Raw genomic sequence first — 17,366 nt, 5'->3', positions numbered from 1 at the left:
TCCAGTAGTTAAAAAAAAAACATTAATCTTTCTCATCCATTGAGGCACACATGAATTTTTATACAACTGGGATGTACAAAAGTAATACAAATGAAGGGTGGGGAATAAACACTAAAGGCCTCACTAGGACGACCGAGGACTGCTTGCAGCCCAGGTGCTGCCTGAATGATCAACGCCTGAATCTAAAATGGATGATGTTAGACAAATAAGGGAATCTGCCATTACAACTAAAGGGAGACCAAAGAGCACAGAGAATCAACCCAATGCTGTAGGATGGAAACTGCCAGAGAGGAATGAATCCAAACAGAAAAAAACAGCTGGTCTACATGGGAAGGTCTGAGGCCTTACACCCCCTAATCCTGAGAGGATGAGGGGGGTTGTCAGAGGAGAGCAGGCTCAGTTCCCAGCACAGCTAGAGAACTGACCATGGTATGTTCTCCAGCTAAGCATGGTAAGTATTTAATAGGAAAGCAGAGGGACTGGCAGGAACACCAGGGATTTCACGCAAAGGAAGCAATACAAAAGAATAGGATACTTTTTCATACAAGTACATGGTACAGCAGATACATATCAGGAACATGGAATGTTGGATTTACATATTTAAGTGAAACAATCTGCAGATGAAAGTCACCCTTTTGTATTTACTCTGTTTCTTTCATCTGCAGATCAAAATTAAAAATAATTTTGCTTTGTACTTCATCTCGCTTGAGCAGTCTTTATACACCCTGATCAGGAGATATATTGTCAACAATGTTGTCATTTTGACAGCATGAAATTGCTGGCAAATGGGGGGGGGGCAGAAGGAGAGAAGTTCAAGGCATACTATGCATACCCTGTGTATTTTCCTTAAGCATGCCCAATGTCCATAACTGGATAAAAAAAATCATGGTATAGCAGCACACAGGTATGATCTAGCCACACAGGAACAAATGAGGTTTCTACCTGTCTACACTGCGGGCAATGGGCAATATGGACATGTGTGACTGACTCATAATGCAAGGAATTAAAAGTGTGAACATGACAGTACCAACATTACTTGTTATAAGAATGAAAAATATTATTTAACTTCCTTTACTGCATCATTTGGCAATTTGTTTATTTAGATTTTGATGCATAAAAAATGAAACTCACCTAGCAACACATGGAGAAGGTACTTGAGCAGCTCTGGATGAACTCTGGTTGGAATAAATAGTGCAATTAGTTAGATCTGTGGTTAAGACTCACAATTTTACACAACACTCTGAGAATTCCAAGCAAATACACATCAATTTAATAATATACGTCACCAAGAGATTAGCTCAGGCGTGTTTGGATCTTAGTCCAAACCCACCTTGTATACGCATGGCAGCAGGGAATGCCTTGCCAGATTATGATTGGCGGTGTGCAGCAACAGCTTCCTGTTGGGATATCTCAGGGTAGGACATGAACACGTCTGAACTCATCTCTAGTCACAAATTAGTTTCTTTCAAATTTTTACTATGAAAAATAATTTTTTAGCATCTTAGTCTAAAGCAAGGTTGGGTAACTGTGGCCCACTAGCTGTTGCTGAAGTCCCATCATGACTCTGCGAGTAACTGTCAGTCTTTCCATCATGCTTCTGCGAGTCATACTTGTAACTGTCAGTCTTGCAATCCCTCACTGGACATGTAGTTCCACAACAGCTAGAGGGCCACAGTTCTAGGCTCTGTTCAGCAAATGTAAACCTTTCATAAATAGTTTTGTAATATGTAAACCAATATGAAGCAATCCCTTTAGTTACATCTAACAGAAGGGCCTTTATATTATGATTGTTGATAAAACTGGTTGAACTGCTCATCTTATGGTCTTCTTGTAATGATGGTAACTTATAAAGAATGGGGGGATAAAATATTTAAAACTATATGGCTCAAATCAACATCTTTGCATGTTGATACTTGCTATGTTTGGATTCTACCTACTATCCCCTATGCCCTTCTTTATTGCTATGGCGATATAGGCATTCTTGATATTATATATATATATATATATATATATATATATATTATATAACCCTCATTTTTTATTTGCATGCTTCTAGGCATCGATCGAACTCATAGTGCTGTAGGAACTCTAGGTAATTTTTCTATTGTACCTTAATGGCAAACATCTGAATGTCATGTTGCATCTTAGTATGACAATTTGTATTTGTCACATCTGCTGCTTATGTGCCTTACTAGATTTCCAACATGATGTACAACTTCTATATTTTATGTTCTCTTCTTAAAAATAAAAACATATGGTTCAAAAGATTATTAAAATATATTTTCAAAACTTGCTGCACATAACACACTGAGACTAGAATAATGTTACATACGCAAAGTAAGTATGGTTAAAAATTAATGTACCCACTTTTCTACTGTGATCATCAGTGAGAATAACCATTCAAACTCACATACCAAGTCATACTTAAATTGACACTAAACTCTGGCTTAAAAAATATATATTCTAGCCAAGTATGTATTCTTAACTCGACTTAACATTTATTGCTCTTAGCCTCCTTTCATTTTCTGTTTGAGGGCGCATAAATTCTTTCTCCATGGTCCCTCTATATGGACAAGGGACTACAGACCACTGGATGTGTAATGTGCACAGAGCAGCACACATGACCGCAACAAACGTGCACTGCTTGTTTCAAACAAACGGGAGAGAGGTGGGAAAAGGTGAGGACCAGGAGTTCATGGAGATGTTACAAAGTGGCAGAAAAACCTTAAGAAAAGATTGAAAAAAAAAAAAAAAAAATTAGAGGGCCATTAAGTAGTGGATGTGTATGTATTATTTTGACTGTCCTGTAAATTCTGTATCTTGGAGTTAAGTACAAGACACAGGAAAAATATTCATAGACCCTGCGTTATAGGTTCGTACCTTCAGGTGACTGGACATTGGCAAGCTTACGAGGATATATCCACTGAATGCCTCTCCTATAACCCTGCCCCACTCAGATTTGTGTCAAGCAATGCAGAGTACCCAAGAAATAGAAGGGAGGGCAGCCTGTGTCCTATACTGTACTCCAAGATATGGAATTTAAAGGCAAGTCAAAATGTATCTTATCCTAATCATGCAGTACAGGATGCAGGCAAAATATTCATACACCCTGGGTTTTTCCCATGCAATGAACCAGAAGGTTTGACAGCAACTATGCAAACAGAACTGTACCATCAGGCCCAACAACAACAAGTATAAAAAATACCCAGCTCAGAGTACAGCTGCAAGAACAAAAGCTGCATCTGCAGAAAACTGGATGTCCACCTGGTTAAAACTTTGAAAAAGCAAGAACAGAGGACAAAGTGGCAGCCTTACACAGCTAGGCTACAGAGGCCTGATGCTGAAATGCCCAGGAAACTTACACTCATTTGATGGAAACAGGTAAAAGTGCAGGAGGAGATTTGTTCTTGAGAGTGTAAGCTCAAGTAATCAAATTCCCTATACATCTTGTGATGGTGGACTTGAAAGCAGGTGTCCTTTGCAAGGTCCTGAGGAGAGGACATATAGGAATCCATAGGAAGCTGTAGCTCTGAGGTAGACACTAATGGCTCTGACTACATCCAGGCAATAGAGAGATTTCCTTTGGATGCTTTGGAGCAGGGCTTAAGAATAGTAGGACTATGTCCTTTATTGAGGTGGAAGACCGATACCAACTTGGAAAGAAAGGATGGTCTTTGGTGTAAAACTACCTTTTCTTTGTGAAGTATGAGGAACGGCTCGAGAAAGCCGCCAATTCAAAACACATCTGACAGACGGGATTACAACCAAAAAGGCTACTTTGCAGGAGAGGTCATCTAATGGAATATCCCTGATGCATTCAAAGGGTGGCTTAATGCAAGATACACCTTGAAGAAATGTTTCCACAAGGGATAGCAAAGCTTGGAGGTCTTTTAAAGGACAAGTTTTATCCTTGTTCGTTCTTTTTTAAAGTGATTAAGTCCAAGTTCTGGTCAAGAACTGATCGTAAGAAGGCCCGAATGTGAAGCACAGAGTAAGGCTACTTTGACACTGGATCTACTGCAAAATCACGGTAAAAATGCATGTGTTTTTGACACATTTTGCACCTATGAAAAAAGGACGTGACTCGAAAAAAAACGCACCACAATGCAACCGTGGGTAAATTGTTTGGATGCGTTTCCATTCATTTCAATTGGGAGGTTTTTGGTGCTGAGTATGTTTGTGTACCAGGTTTTTCTGGGCCAGTTTGGTGCAATAACAATTGCCATTTTACTCTCTTGCTCTATCTTTTTGAGCAGATGAAGCAGAATTTACATAGCTTATCCTTAACTGAATGAGAACAGGGAATTATTAAGGCATCTGAGGCCAACTCTAGAGGATATGTTGTCCTGGCTACATACAGAGGTGGTTTGTAGTTGAATCGGGGTCCCCCATTTCTGACATGTCAGATTGAAGATGTAGATTGAAGGGCCCATTTCCCTTGATCTAAGTTGTAGTGACTGAGGTAGCCTGTTTTCCAGTTATTTGCTCCTGAGATGTGGACCGAAGAGGTCACTGGAGAGCAAGTTTCTGACCATGAGATTATTTGATGTGCTTACTTCAAGGCTCCTTCTGCTCACTTGGCAGTTGATGTAAGCCACAGCTATGGCATTGTTTGACTGCATCTTGATTGGAAGAAGGGACGTGTTGCAGAGCCATCAGAACTGCTTTGAGCTCCAGGAAACCGATGGGGAGCTTAGCCTCCACATAGGACCATGTTCCCTGGACCATGAGGGACTGGAACACTGCTTCCCAGCCTTAAAGACTGGTAGATGTTCTCACTTTCCAGTGATAGGAAATTATATTGTTAATGCTGGGCTAGAGATCCACCAAGTTAGGGAATTTTTTCCTTGGATGGGTGGGAGCATGGGTAGGTCGAGAGAAAGAGAATGCTTGTTCCAGGTCGACAAGATGTTGTGTTGGAGAGGTCTTGAATCAAATTAGGCACATGGTATAACATCAAAGGAGGCTACCATGAGGCCTTAAACTCTCATGGAGAATCTCATTGTGGGAGGTCTCTGTGCCTCAATTCTGAAGGGTGGGCACTTTTTTTTTTTTCTGGAAGAAAAACGTTTGCTTGGAATGTGTCCAGGACCAGACCCAAGTATTTCAAAATGAAGAAAAGTCTGTAGAGCTAATATTTCAAAAAAATCGATTACCCAACTGAAATTCTGGAGCATCCGAATTGTCCTGTAGACTTTCACCAACTGCTGGAAAGTGTGGAAGTGTGCCCTTCAGGAGAAGGTGGTCTATATAACCTGTGACCTGGAAACCCTGAGTTCTGGAAAAGGGTAATTTGGACATTTGTGAAAACTCTGGGATCAGGGGACAAGTCAAAGGGCAGCGTGATAAACTGGAAGTGATGGTCTTTCGTTGTAAGATGCAGAAAGCAATAATCAGCTGGATAAATGGGAATATGCAGATAGGCAGTCTTGGATGTCTACTGATGCCATGTATTCCCCTTGTCTCAGAAAGGCAATTGCTGTCCTTGGGAATTCTGGAATTTGAAGTTATTTGTTTGGGGGATTTTAAGTCCAGTTTATGACAAACACCCCCCTTGGGTTTTGGTACCATAAACAGGTTTGAATAAAATCCTTTGAACACCTCTGGCAGAACTACTTCCTGGGACAAGGAATGGCTCAGGGAATTTTGCAAATCTGACTGTCCTTGAACAATCTTTGACTAACTTGAGAGAAGAAACCACTGTGGGGGTAGAGTTTTGAACTCTATTTGCTACACCTTAATGTCATAAATTGAACCCACAGGTCTTGAATGTCTGTGAGCCAGAGACAGGAAAACTGTAACCGATGAGTCCTCCCACTCTTCTTAGGAGGGCACCCTTTATTTGGGGTGAGGGGGTTTGGGAAGACTTGCTGGGCTTTGTGGTTCTTGCACCAAAAGGAAGGGCTGAATTTAGATTTGAAATTTGAAGCTTGGGTAACGTGAAGTAGAGTGGAAGTAAAGGTTTCCCTCCTATGACATCTTTTATTGATCAAGTGCCTCCCCAAATAGACGTCTTCCTTGAAAAGGCATACGTGTAAAGAGTCTTTTACAGACTTTTAGTTGTCCATGTTTTTAGCCACAAGATTCTGCACATTTGAATAGAGATTAGGGCAATTCTGAAAATTTGTTAAATAGTAATCACCTGCGCTTAGGACACACCAATCAGTGGAGCACACTCAATATTAAACAATGATGGGCTCCTGCTCTTATAAAGGTACAACCTTATCAGCATAATACACAAAATAACAAGAGCACTGCCTCAATATTAGTTAAAAAAACATGAAAACCATGCTTAAACAACAAAATGCCTCTGAGGACATCCAGTGGGAGGGGTGAAACTCATCAGACACTGATTGTGGTGATGCTAGCTTAGGAGCTCCGAGGATTACTAGAGACCTATTGCTGTATATAGTTGGAGATTCATGCCTATTGTATCTGGAAACATGCGAGTGCAATACCAGTGTGTCTGCTTTTAATTAACCACTTCCCGCCATTCCCGGATCGCGAGTGCCGCAGGGCCGTGCTGTGGCGAGATCTGTCACCGGCTGTGTACCTCAGACACAGCCGATGAAGGATCTGTGTACCAGCCCCGTTGCCAGTAGCATGTGACCTGCTGTGACCAATCACAGCAGGTCACATGACAGGTGTAAACAATGGATGGCTTCCATTCATTCCATCCATTGTATACAGGTGTGTCTAGCTGTGAATGGTCACTGTGATCACATACACAGGCTGAGCTAATCACAGCCCATCTGTGTCATGTGATTAGCCATGGCCAATCACAGCTAATTACAACAAGAGAAGCCTGAATGAGTCGATTTCATTCAGTTAAATGCTTGCTTATAGCAAAGAAATTATTTGCTATAAGCAATCAAATTGAGTAAAAACAAAAAAAAATTTTTTAAAATACTGATAACTTACCCAAAGTAGTACAATGTTACTATGGGCATTATGCTACTTTGGTCATAGTGTAATATGAAAAAAAAATCTTAAAAAAAAAATAAAAAAAATTTAAAAAATAAAAAAAAATTAAAACAAAAATATTTTTTTTTCTTCATTTTCCAAGAAATGACAAAAAAATGACAACTTCCAAAAGCTCGCCATGCCTCTTATGAAATACGTCAGACTGTCTACTTTGCAAAAAGGGGTCATTTGGGGGATATCTGTACTGGGCCTCAAGAAATTAAATTGGCTATCAGTACTTCAGGATTGATCAATTTTCAGATACATTCCATAGTTTGCGAACTCTATAACTTTCCTACCGATTAAATAAACACTGATTTGGGTTATTTTCACAAAAGAAATGTAGCATAATACATCTTGGCCTAAATTTATGAAGAACAATTATTTATTTGCAAACTTTTAAAACAGAAACAAAGAAAAATGTTTTTTTTTTTTAATTTTGTTTTTTTTTTGTTAATTTAGCAAAATAAAAAAAAAAAACCCCCAGTGGTGATTAACCACTTGCCTACCGGGCACTTATACCCCTACATGGCCAGGCCAATTTTCAGCACTGTCGAACTTTAAATTACAATTGCGCAGTCATGAAACACTGTACCCATATGAAATTTTTATCATTTTTTTCACACAAATAGAGCTTTCTTTTAGTGGTTTTTTTTCTCGCCGCTGGATGTTTTATTTTTTGTGCTATAAACAAAAAAAGAGCAAACATTTTGAAAAAAAAGTTTTTCTTTGTTTCTATTATAAAATTTTGCAAACAGGTAATTTTTCTCCTTCACCGACGTTCGTTGATGAGCCAGCACTGATAGGCAGCACTGATGAGGTGGCACGGATAGGCAGCACTGATATGCAACAATGATGGGCACTGATGAGTGGCACTGCTGGGCAGCACTGATGGGTGGCACTACTAGGCACAGGTGGGCGACACTGCTGGGCACAGATCATCAGTGCCCTGATGATCAGTGCCGATCCGTCTTCTGACAATTGCCGGTTATCAGCAGTACTTTCCTCACGCTGTGACACCGTGAGGAAAGTGCAGCCGTTAACCGGCAACTGCATTTACTGGTGATCTGCTGTGTCATTGGACACGGCTGATCACGTGGTAAAAAGCCCCTGTGATTGGTCTTTTACCACATCATGTGATCAGCTGTGTCCGTAGGACACAGTGATTACAGAGATCATCGGGGACGCGCGGGAGGACGTCATATGACGTCCTCCCAGAACTGGCTGGGCGCAGTAAAGCCCTCATTCGGCTATTTGCGGTCAGCAAATGGTTAAACACCACCAAAAGAAAGCTCTAGTTGTGTGAACAAAATGATAAAAATGTAGTTTGGGTACAGTGTAGCATGACCGCGCAATTATCATTCAAAGTGTGAGAGCGCTGAAACCTGAAAATTTGCCTGGGCAGGAAGGGGATAAAAGTGCCCATTATTGAAGTGGTTAATAAACAGAATTACACTATTTTGGATGTCTCTTTCCATTCCTTACATGCATATACCTATATAGGCTTCATAACTGAATCACGGGGGATGACAAGCATTAGATAACCAGGAGGACTACAAGCACTACTCCCTATGCCCACCAAAAGCGTGAATGACTCTTACTTCACCATAAGAGTCCATTATAGTTGGTGAGTTAGGGGGCACACAGGCGGGGAGCACAGAATACTTATCACCTTTTGGATGTGAAAGGAATTTTGCACCTGTTGATTTCACATTAAGGACTTTATTTCACAATTAATTGATCATGTGTTTTTATTGTTTAAGCATGGTTTTCATGTTAATTCTGAAAATTTGTTGACATGACATGTTCTAAGGCTTTCACACAAAAAAGAAAAAAGCAGAATGTCATTTCGCTCTTAAAACATGATCCTGGAAAACAGAGTCATGCCGGTTGCTCTAGTCAGTTAACTGCAGTCTAACATACTGAAATTGCAGTGATAGCTGGTTGCAGGTTTGGGCCTAGAAAAGGAAAGAGCATCTCAAGGTTTCTATCTGCAGAAGGAAAGAAGGAACATCTGCAATAGGCACAGTGAGATGTTTAAGACTGAGAGGAGAGGATAAATTACAGGAATAGACCACTGTTTAGTAAATGCTTTTTCCACTGGCTAGAGCTTGGAAAAAATTTTAAGAGGAGTGAAAATCCTTCTTGGGTGATCCAATCATCAGGGATTGCACATTCTATCTATTAATAAGCAGGAAATGTCTTTGTGGTCTTTACAGGTCTTTTTGTATTCAAAGGGGCATGGTGAGATGGAGGAGAATCAAGCTGCACAATGCCAAGAATTTTGCAAATGGTAGAAGTGAGCTTTTCCACATTAGCAAGCATGTTGCATGAAGCTCCTTCAATAATGTGGCAATCTGGGAAAGAAATATCTCTTGCAGCATCCTCCAGTTCTGCTTCAATGTCCTCTTCATTCCCTATGACTTCGACTCATAAAGATATGGGAGAAGGAGATGAGGCGTGGTGGTTTTGATCCCTGGGCAAAAATGGTTGTATTAAAGTCCTAATTTGTCCAAGGAACTGTGACACAGAAAATTCTGCTTTTGTCAGGTAAGCAGCTTGCTGCACCCGAATAGGATGCAAAGACTTCTGTTACGAGTCAGCTCCTACTCCAGTGTAAGGGGCACATCATCACTTCAGCAAAACGAACATTTGCCATGGTTCTGCAATAGCTCCCTTTCACCTCTCCAAGCAATGCTATGTGTGAGGTACTCATGGAGTAGGTTGCGAAATAAAGTGTAAGCATATGCAGAAGGAGAATACAGCAAACCTGGGTGTAGACCACCTTGTAATGAAACATTGTGGCGAAAAAGGTGGGAATGAGTACCATATAAAGGTTCTAAGCGGAAGGTGTGGTAAAATGTGCAGCCTGTGGTGTGATGCAATGCATGATCACCCACCTGAGACTAAGCTCTCAGTGGTTGAGTTTTACCTCCACATTTTAAAGGTTTGCACTGTAATAAATACAACTCAAATACAGCCCCAGACCTTTAGAGTAATAATCTAAAGCATAATGGATGGCCCTGTCCTACCTATCCACGATGCTAGACAGCATATACAGCGGCTAAAATAAGTATTGAACACGTCACCATTTTTCTCGGTAAATAGATTTCTAAAGGTGCTATTGACATGACATTTTCAAGCCGGTAACAACCCATGCCCTCTATACATACAAAAAAACAAAATAAATACGTTCATAAATTAAGTTGTGTGTAATTCAATGAAAGGACACAGGGGAAAAATATTGAACAGATGAAGAAAGGAAGGTGCGAAAAGGCATGGAGAATCAAGACACCAGCTGAAATCTATCAGTAATTAGAAAGCAATCCTGCCCCTTATCAGTGCAAATAATATCAGCTGGTTCAGTTTCAGCTGAGATGGCCTATAAAAAGGTTTCTCATTATCAAGGTGTCACACTAGAAACATCTCATGATAGGTAAAAGAAAAGCGCTCTCTCAAGACCTTCACAACCTTATTGTTGCAAAACATACTGATGGCATTGGTTATAGGATTTCTAAACTTCTGAATGTTCTAGTGAGCACTGTTGAGGCCATAATCTAGAAGTGCAAAGAACATTTCACCATAAACTGGCCATGTCCAAGTGCTCCTTGCAAGATTTCCAACAGAAGAGTGAAAAGAAATATTAGAAGAGTTGTCCAAGAGCCAAGGACCACTTGTGGAGAGCTTCAGAAAGACCTGGAATCAGAAGGTACAACTGTTTCCATGAAAACAATAGGTAATACACTCAACCACCAGGGCCTGTATGCATGCTCACCACGCAAGACTCCATTGCTGAAGAAAAAGCATGTTGAAGCTCTTTAAAGCTTGCTGCACAACATTTAGACAAGCCTGTGAAATACTGTGTGATGACTTTTGGACTGTTTATTAAGAAAAATTATATGATCCCAAATTGGGAATCCTAGCTGACTGTCATGGGTTAACATCCTTGGTTGATTTCCAGTGACCTTCTAGGAAGTTACAAAAAACAATGAGTGGAAGAAACTTGTTTAAGATACAATGAGGCTAAAACACCACTATTTGAATTTCTGCAGATGATCAAACAGTACCATAAATGACAATGGTTGGGATCTGACTCTGGTTATTCCAAGACCTTGCAGATGTGTGTCATCTAAACAAGCACCATTGTCTATGGGAAGCCAGGAGATACTTCAGTTGCAGGAAACTCAATTATAGTGAGTAGAACATCTCACTAAACTCCAACTGGATGTGTACTCTAATTATCACACAATAGTGCTAGTAACAAGAGGCAATCTTTCCTTGAACTGTGCATTCAGCACAAGGTGAAACCTGTGTCATTTAAGATACAAAGAAGTGTGGTATATATATCAACAGAAATATTATCAACAGTATATTCCCACACACCAAAATCTATTCAATAAAGTTGGGTAATGCATACCACTCAACAGAAGATCATGACGTTAAAAAAATAAGATGGTTTGTGAGTTGGGTAATTTCTATATTTCCAAAGGAAACCAGCCATCCCAATACAGTTCATATCAGAAAAATGAGAAACCAAATATATTCACATCTTTCTATGGTCCTTATTTAAGAGTTAGTAGGGCAATAATTTATACCTGAATAGGACCCATATATTTGATCCATAAAGACATACTGATTATATCAAAGGGTGAGTCATCATTAAGACCACCAATTCATTTATGTTACCTGACTGTCCCAGGTGGACAGGTAAGGAACTTATATAGGTACGCAAACGTCTCAACCATCCAATCAACAAGCCTGTTGGGAGGTCCTTCGGAACAAAGGACTTTTTATGGTATAAAATGCCAAACACTTTAAATTGAAGACAATTTGATCAACTTCAATCTTCTGAAAACTTTAAGCTTCTGAAATCTTCTGACATCTTCTTGATCACTTCTGAACTACTCCTGAAACTACTTCTTCACTACTCTATTACCACTATATACTGCACGATACTCACTTGCCACTGTTTGAGTATTGGTACTGAGGTTATATATTGCATACTAACTGATTTGTAGTGTTTTTTGTGGTGCTAATTATCAGAGATACTTTCTTATTTTCCTACGGCCGTGGGAAATTAGAAATAATATCTGAAGCACTATAGGTTGCAACTAACCTCAAAAATTTTAATTTTTTCTTTATTTGAAAATCTTATCTTGAAAGATACCGTAGATATTAGCATACTATATCTTTGATTGTGTGTACAAATAGATTCATCACCAGTATTTTGCGTTTGTATTAATATATATATAAATATTTGAACATAAATACATTTATCAAAAAGGCAAATTTTGCGTATATGGTACGAAATCATATTGGTGAAAGAACTCAAGGTAAATTAAGGTGTCCAAATTATTGGATTCTTAAATATTTGCCGTATGTTAACGGCTGGAGGTACTGCAATATTTTGTATGAGGGAGAGGACATCGCCCTAAGTATTTAGAATAAATTCTTACATAAACCACCACAACTGGGAGAATATAGTCTGGACAGATGAGACCAAAATTGAACTCTGGATGCCATAATACACACCATGTTTGGAGGTCAAATGGCACTGCACATTACCCCAAAAACACCATACCAACAGTGATGTTTGGAGGTGGGAACATCATGGTGTGGGGCTGTTTTTCAGCATACGGCACTGGCAAACTTCATGTCATTGAAGGAAGGATGAATGGAAAAATGTACCAAGACATTCTTGTTAAAAATCTGCTGCCATCTACCAGGATGATGAAGATGAAATGAGGGTGGACATTTCAGCAAGACAATGATCCCAAACACAAAGCCAAGGAAACTCTCAATTGGTTTCAAAGAAAGAAAATAAAGCTGCTAGAGTGGCCCAGCCAATCACCTGACTTGAATCCAATAAAAAAAATCTATGGAAAGAACTAAAGATAGAGTTCATAGACGAGGCCCACAGAAACTTTAAGATTTGAAGATGGTTTGTGAGGAAGAATGGGCTAAAATCACACCTGAGCAATGCATGAAACTAGTTTCTCCATACAGGAGGCATCTTGAAGCTGTCATTACCAAAAAGGACTTTGTATGAAATATTAAATAGATTTCAGTTATTGTGTTCAATACTTTTTACCTGCATCATTCTATTTTATTACACATAACTTCATTTCTGAACTTATTTGATTTGGTTTCTTTGTATGTATGAATTGAATTGGTTGTTACCAACATGTGGTGAAACTTTCATGTCAATAGCACCTTTAGAAATATATTTACCAAGAAAAATAGTGAAGTGTTCAATACTTATTTTACCCGCTATAAAGTCCAGGCTTTACCTGACTCAGTGGGCATACACCTGAATGGGTCTTCAAAGGATAACCCACGCCCCTATATCTATATAGTACCCTGAAGCTGACTACTACCAATGGCTGCTGCTCAGCCATTCACAGCAAGCTTTGTTTTTTAAGGATTAATACAAATCTTCTGACTGGCTGAGGCAGAGATTAAGACATCATCTGCCTGCCTCAGCTAATCAAAGGAAGCTTTTTATTCATTCATAATTTACAAAACTTGCTGTGAATGACTGAGTAGCACTCAGCCTGATTCGATTTCCCGGGATTCTCATCTGATCATTTAGAGTCTAAAGTTCATATTGGGAGACCTGACACTTCATACATGAAGACCGATTGTGATTTCTTCCTTGAATCCTAGTAGATTATAATCTGAACCTGTGAGATGAATAAGGTTTAAGTGCAAGCAATTGAAATGTTCTAATGGCAGATGTTTGTCAAACTGCACTTTTAGCAATTTTATCTAAAAGTGCAGATGTATAACAACAAAATGCTATTAGGTTATCCTAGAACTATAAAAAAAAAATAAAAATAGCCATAATCTGTATAAATGTGTTACCTTGAAGTGCTCCCCAAGAGTGCGGGAATACTTTAATGCAGTGTCTTTTTTGTAGCGAAACATTGCCATGTAGAGAACGGACTGGCAACGCATGCTAAGGGTAACAGAAAAATGATTTAATTAAGTTTCCAGTAATCAGGCTAGCCAGGTATGACATACAGGGAAAATGTTCATAACCAACTGAAAAAAATTGCTTGTCAAAACACTTACCATAAAACTGCAAAAGCTTTTTCATGTGCGGGTGCTGAACTATCTGAGAAGTTCTTCAACTTCATAATAAACCTGTGGATAACAAATTAAACACTGAAGCCAGGAAATATTTCTCTTCTGAGAAAAAGCTAAAGCTCATTCAGTTGGGTGACCAAATACAGCACAGCTGGTTCATTATACAACTTCAGTCTTTTCATGCCCAGCTGCTGGATGCAGTCACTGCACTGACTGTCAAAAAAGAAAGGGTCTGCAAGTTCCAATGTTGTAAAAAGAAAACTACCTGGCATGTAGTATTCTTGGTCAGTATTTTTTTAAATTTCACCTCAAAAATCACTAAAGCTCAGCACTAGGAATGCACCAGTGATCATGCCGAGTATTCGCAAAAATACTCCCGATACCTGAAACCGATGCTTTGCAGTGTGATTTGCATCCATGCTGCAAAGAATAGCATGCGATTTAAACAGGAATGCAGTGTGACGTCATGGTGCTGACCAATCAGAAGCCGTCTAGTCTGTATTGTCATCACTGCAAGGAGAGGAGAGAAAGCCGACCTGCATAGTGGTTTTTATTTGTGTGACAGCATGGGATCGGAGCGGGGAGGCTCTGACAAGCCTAGGTTCACACAATGGCGTTGGGGAAACCGCATGCTATTTGGATAGGAATCGCACCACATTCCTCTTCAAATCGTAATGTATTCTTTGTGGTGCAATTTACATCTATACATTTTGTATGAACGCAAATCGCACCACAAAGTATTGGTACTTGGTATTGGCAAGTACTTGACCAAAAGTACTGATACTCATACTTGCCGATAAAAAGGGTATCGGTGCATCCCTACTCAGCCTCATGCAATGTAGACATACTGTAAACAGAACAACCCTATTGCCATTTTTTGGCTAACTAAATTTTGACTTTACTCAATTCTGCTCTCACCTTTCTACATCTAGGCATAGAGCGATTTCCTTCCCACTCTAGAGTCTCTCTTATTCATCTATTTCTAGCAGCCAAGTTAATTATCCTTGGAGTATAGAAATAATTTCATTCACAAATCCTCAGAAAAGTTCCATTTGGCCTTGACCATTTAACATTTGATGATGACATTGTTCCACCAATCACTAAGTTATTTTATTTGCTAGCGATATAAGTGAAATTATCCCTCACTTTTCTCTTTTTTAAGCCAATCTTTGTGTTCATATTGTGAAGACTCACATGCGGTTCTTGGTATTTTCACGTTAACCTCTATATTACTCTGTATAAAACACATCCTCAGCATAAGGCATTGTGCTGAGAAATGGTAATATACATAAACTTGGAAGAAGATAGGATGGAGCAGGAATAATGAACCACATTTTTCTTTTTATTTAAATATTGTCTTTACCAGCTATTAAGACTTACTTACTTAATAAGATCAACTGTTTCAGCAAACATCGTGTAGGCCGGCTTTGGTGCATTAACATCAGCTTCCATTGCAATACCGCACTCAATGAAAAACATGGCGGCATCTAGGTAATTGAATGACTTTCCAATCTTGTCCAACTAAAACACAAGCACAGAAAAGATAATTCAATTGAATATAAAAAATTAGGTTCTCTGCGTTGGCAAAAAAGTGTAGTCTCAAGTGCAGGTACCCTACTATAAGTTAGATTAAGAAAAATACTGTTCAGGAATGTACACAAAATTTCTAAGCACCCTCTTTAACCACTTCAGCCCTGGAAGGGTTTTTTCCCCCTTCCTGGCCAGGCCATTTTTTTTTGCTATTCAGCACTGCACTATTGCAACTGGTAATTGCATAGTCATGCAACACTGGACCCAAACAAAATTTATGTCCTTTTTTCACACAAATATCTTTCTTTTAGTGGTATTTAATCACCACTGGGCTTTTTTTTTTGTGATAGAAGCAGCATGACCAGCTGTGCCCTGTTTAGGGCTGCATGCCTCATGTTTACAGGACGGGGGCTGCCCAGAAGCAGCATGTCAGGCTCACAGTATCAGACAAGATTAACAGCAGCTGTGCATCTGCACCCTGGACTCCAGGCAAGTGATGCAGGGTATGTGACCCATGCCCTATGCTAGTGACACCCATGATAGTAGGATCAGAATCTACCTGACAAATGACCACAATTATAGGGTAGATTATGACTGATCTGTTGCTGTTCCTCACTTTAGGTAAAAGCCAATGGCTACAAAGAAGACTATGGCTTGTTAACTCTTACAAGGATGTTCACACTTACCATGCAGTTGAAACTGAGGTGTTTGTTACGTAATCAGTTTTTTTATACGGATACTACCTCCTCATGATGTTATTAAACAGGATGCTATGTATGGTCCATGATGTACTACTGACCTCAAGACGGTAGTTCAGTCACAGGAAACTGATGCATATCTTTGCTTTTTTCGCCTTCAAGTTCAAAGACACACACCCAGAATAAAACAGACTTACCATGGCATCGGCTTTATGTTTTAGTTTCTTGGCCTCCTTCATGTAATGTTCTGGTGAATGTAACCTAAAGCGAAGAACAGATATTTAATGATTGACACTTCTCACTGACTCCAGGATTCGGACAAGAAATACGAGTAAGCATACATAAGCGAAGCATACTGAGAAATAGGAATACAATAAACGTACTTTTCTTCAAACTTCAGCTGAGGTCTTGTTGGCTTGGCAGTACCATTTGGCAAAGAAGGCACTGGGAAAGGATTTGTGTTATTTTCTGTAGAACCCTGGAAATTTTTAAAGAATTTAGTCCATAACTGATATGAAAAATATGCTAAAACTTATAGCTATACATACATTTCCCCATAACTGTATTAAATATAAGCCAAATTTAAAAATGTAAATACAATAAAAATACTAAAGGTAGACCTTAAGAAGCTCTTAAAACACTTACATGTAGAAATATAAACAACTACACATTAAAACATACATTTCAGTAAATACAATAAGGCAACTTCCTACAACAGCCTTTACTGCTGTATCATTTCGCAGCAACAGTAAACATGGCCCTGCACTATGGCAATTTTTCCACACTAAGGCATACATGTGGTGGCTTGATAAAGGTGGAGTTAATTTACTAAATTAATATAGGCTGCTCAGTTTTCAAATTGAATGTTAGTAAATATAATGAACCTGCACTCACCTTAAATAATTCAATCATGTGTGAGACTTAAAATAAATAAACCTGCAGGATTATTGCAAGAACGAGTGCTAGATTGATTAGCTAACTGATACAAACATAGTTTCACCTTATTTACTTAGCTCAGAGAACATTCACTGTGCCAAGTGAATAACCTCTACACCTTTAATAAATGGGTTCCAGTATATTTTCATG

General features: G+C 39.1%; 1 protein-coding gene across 3 annotated transcripts in view; it reads right to left on the bottom strand.

Annotated features, from left to right (window-relative positions):
- AFF1 (ALF transcription elongation factor 1) overlaps positions 1-17,366 on the bottom strand; it is a 231,117-nt gene that overhangs the window by 11,729 nt on the left and 202,022 nt on the right. For all 3 annotated transcript variants that reach the window (XM_089670570.1, XM_089670571.1, XM_089670572.1), the window contains 6 exons: positions 16,664-16,758; positions 16,478-16,541; positions 15,437-15,573; positions 14,038-14,109; positions 13,828-13,921; positions 1,132-1,175 (listed from right to left, as the gene is read on the bottom strand). In XM_089670570.1, coding sequence (XP_089526696.1) covers positions 1,132-1,175; positions 13,828-13,921; positions 14,038-14,109; positions 15,437-15,573; positions 16,478-16,541; positions 16,664-16,758 — 506 coding nt within the window. The remainder of the gene's footprint in view (positions 1-1,131; positions 1,176-13,827; positions 13,922-14,037; positions 14,110-15,436; positions 15,574-16,477; positions 16,542-16,663; positions 16,759-17,366) is intronic.

Source organism: Staurois parvus, unplaced genomic scaffold (assembly GCF_062004578.1).
Source record: "Staurois parvus isolate SC_StPar_1 unplaced genomic scaffold, SC_StPar_1.0 ptg000091l, whole genome shotgun sequence".
NCBI lineage: Eukaryota > Metazoa > Chordata > Amphibia > Anura > Ranidae > Staurois > Staurois parvus.
The sequence above is the reverse complement of the archived record's forward strand: the minus strand, read 5'-3'. Positions and strand labels throughout refer to the sequence as shown.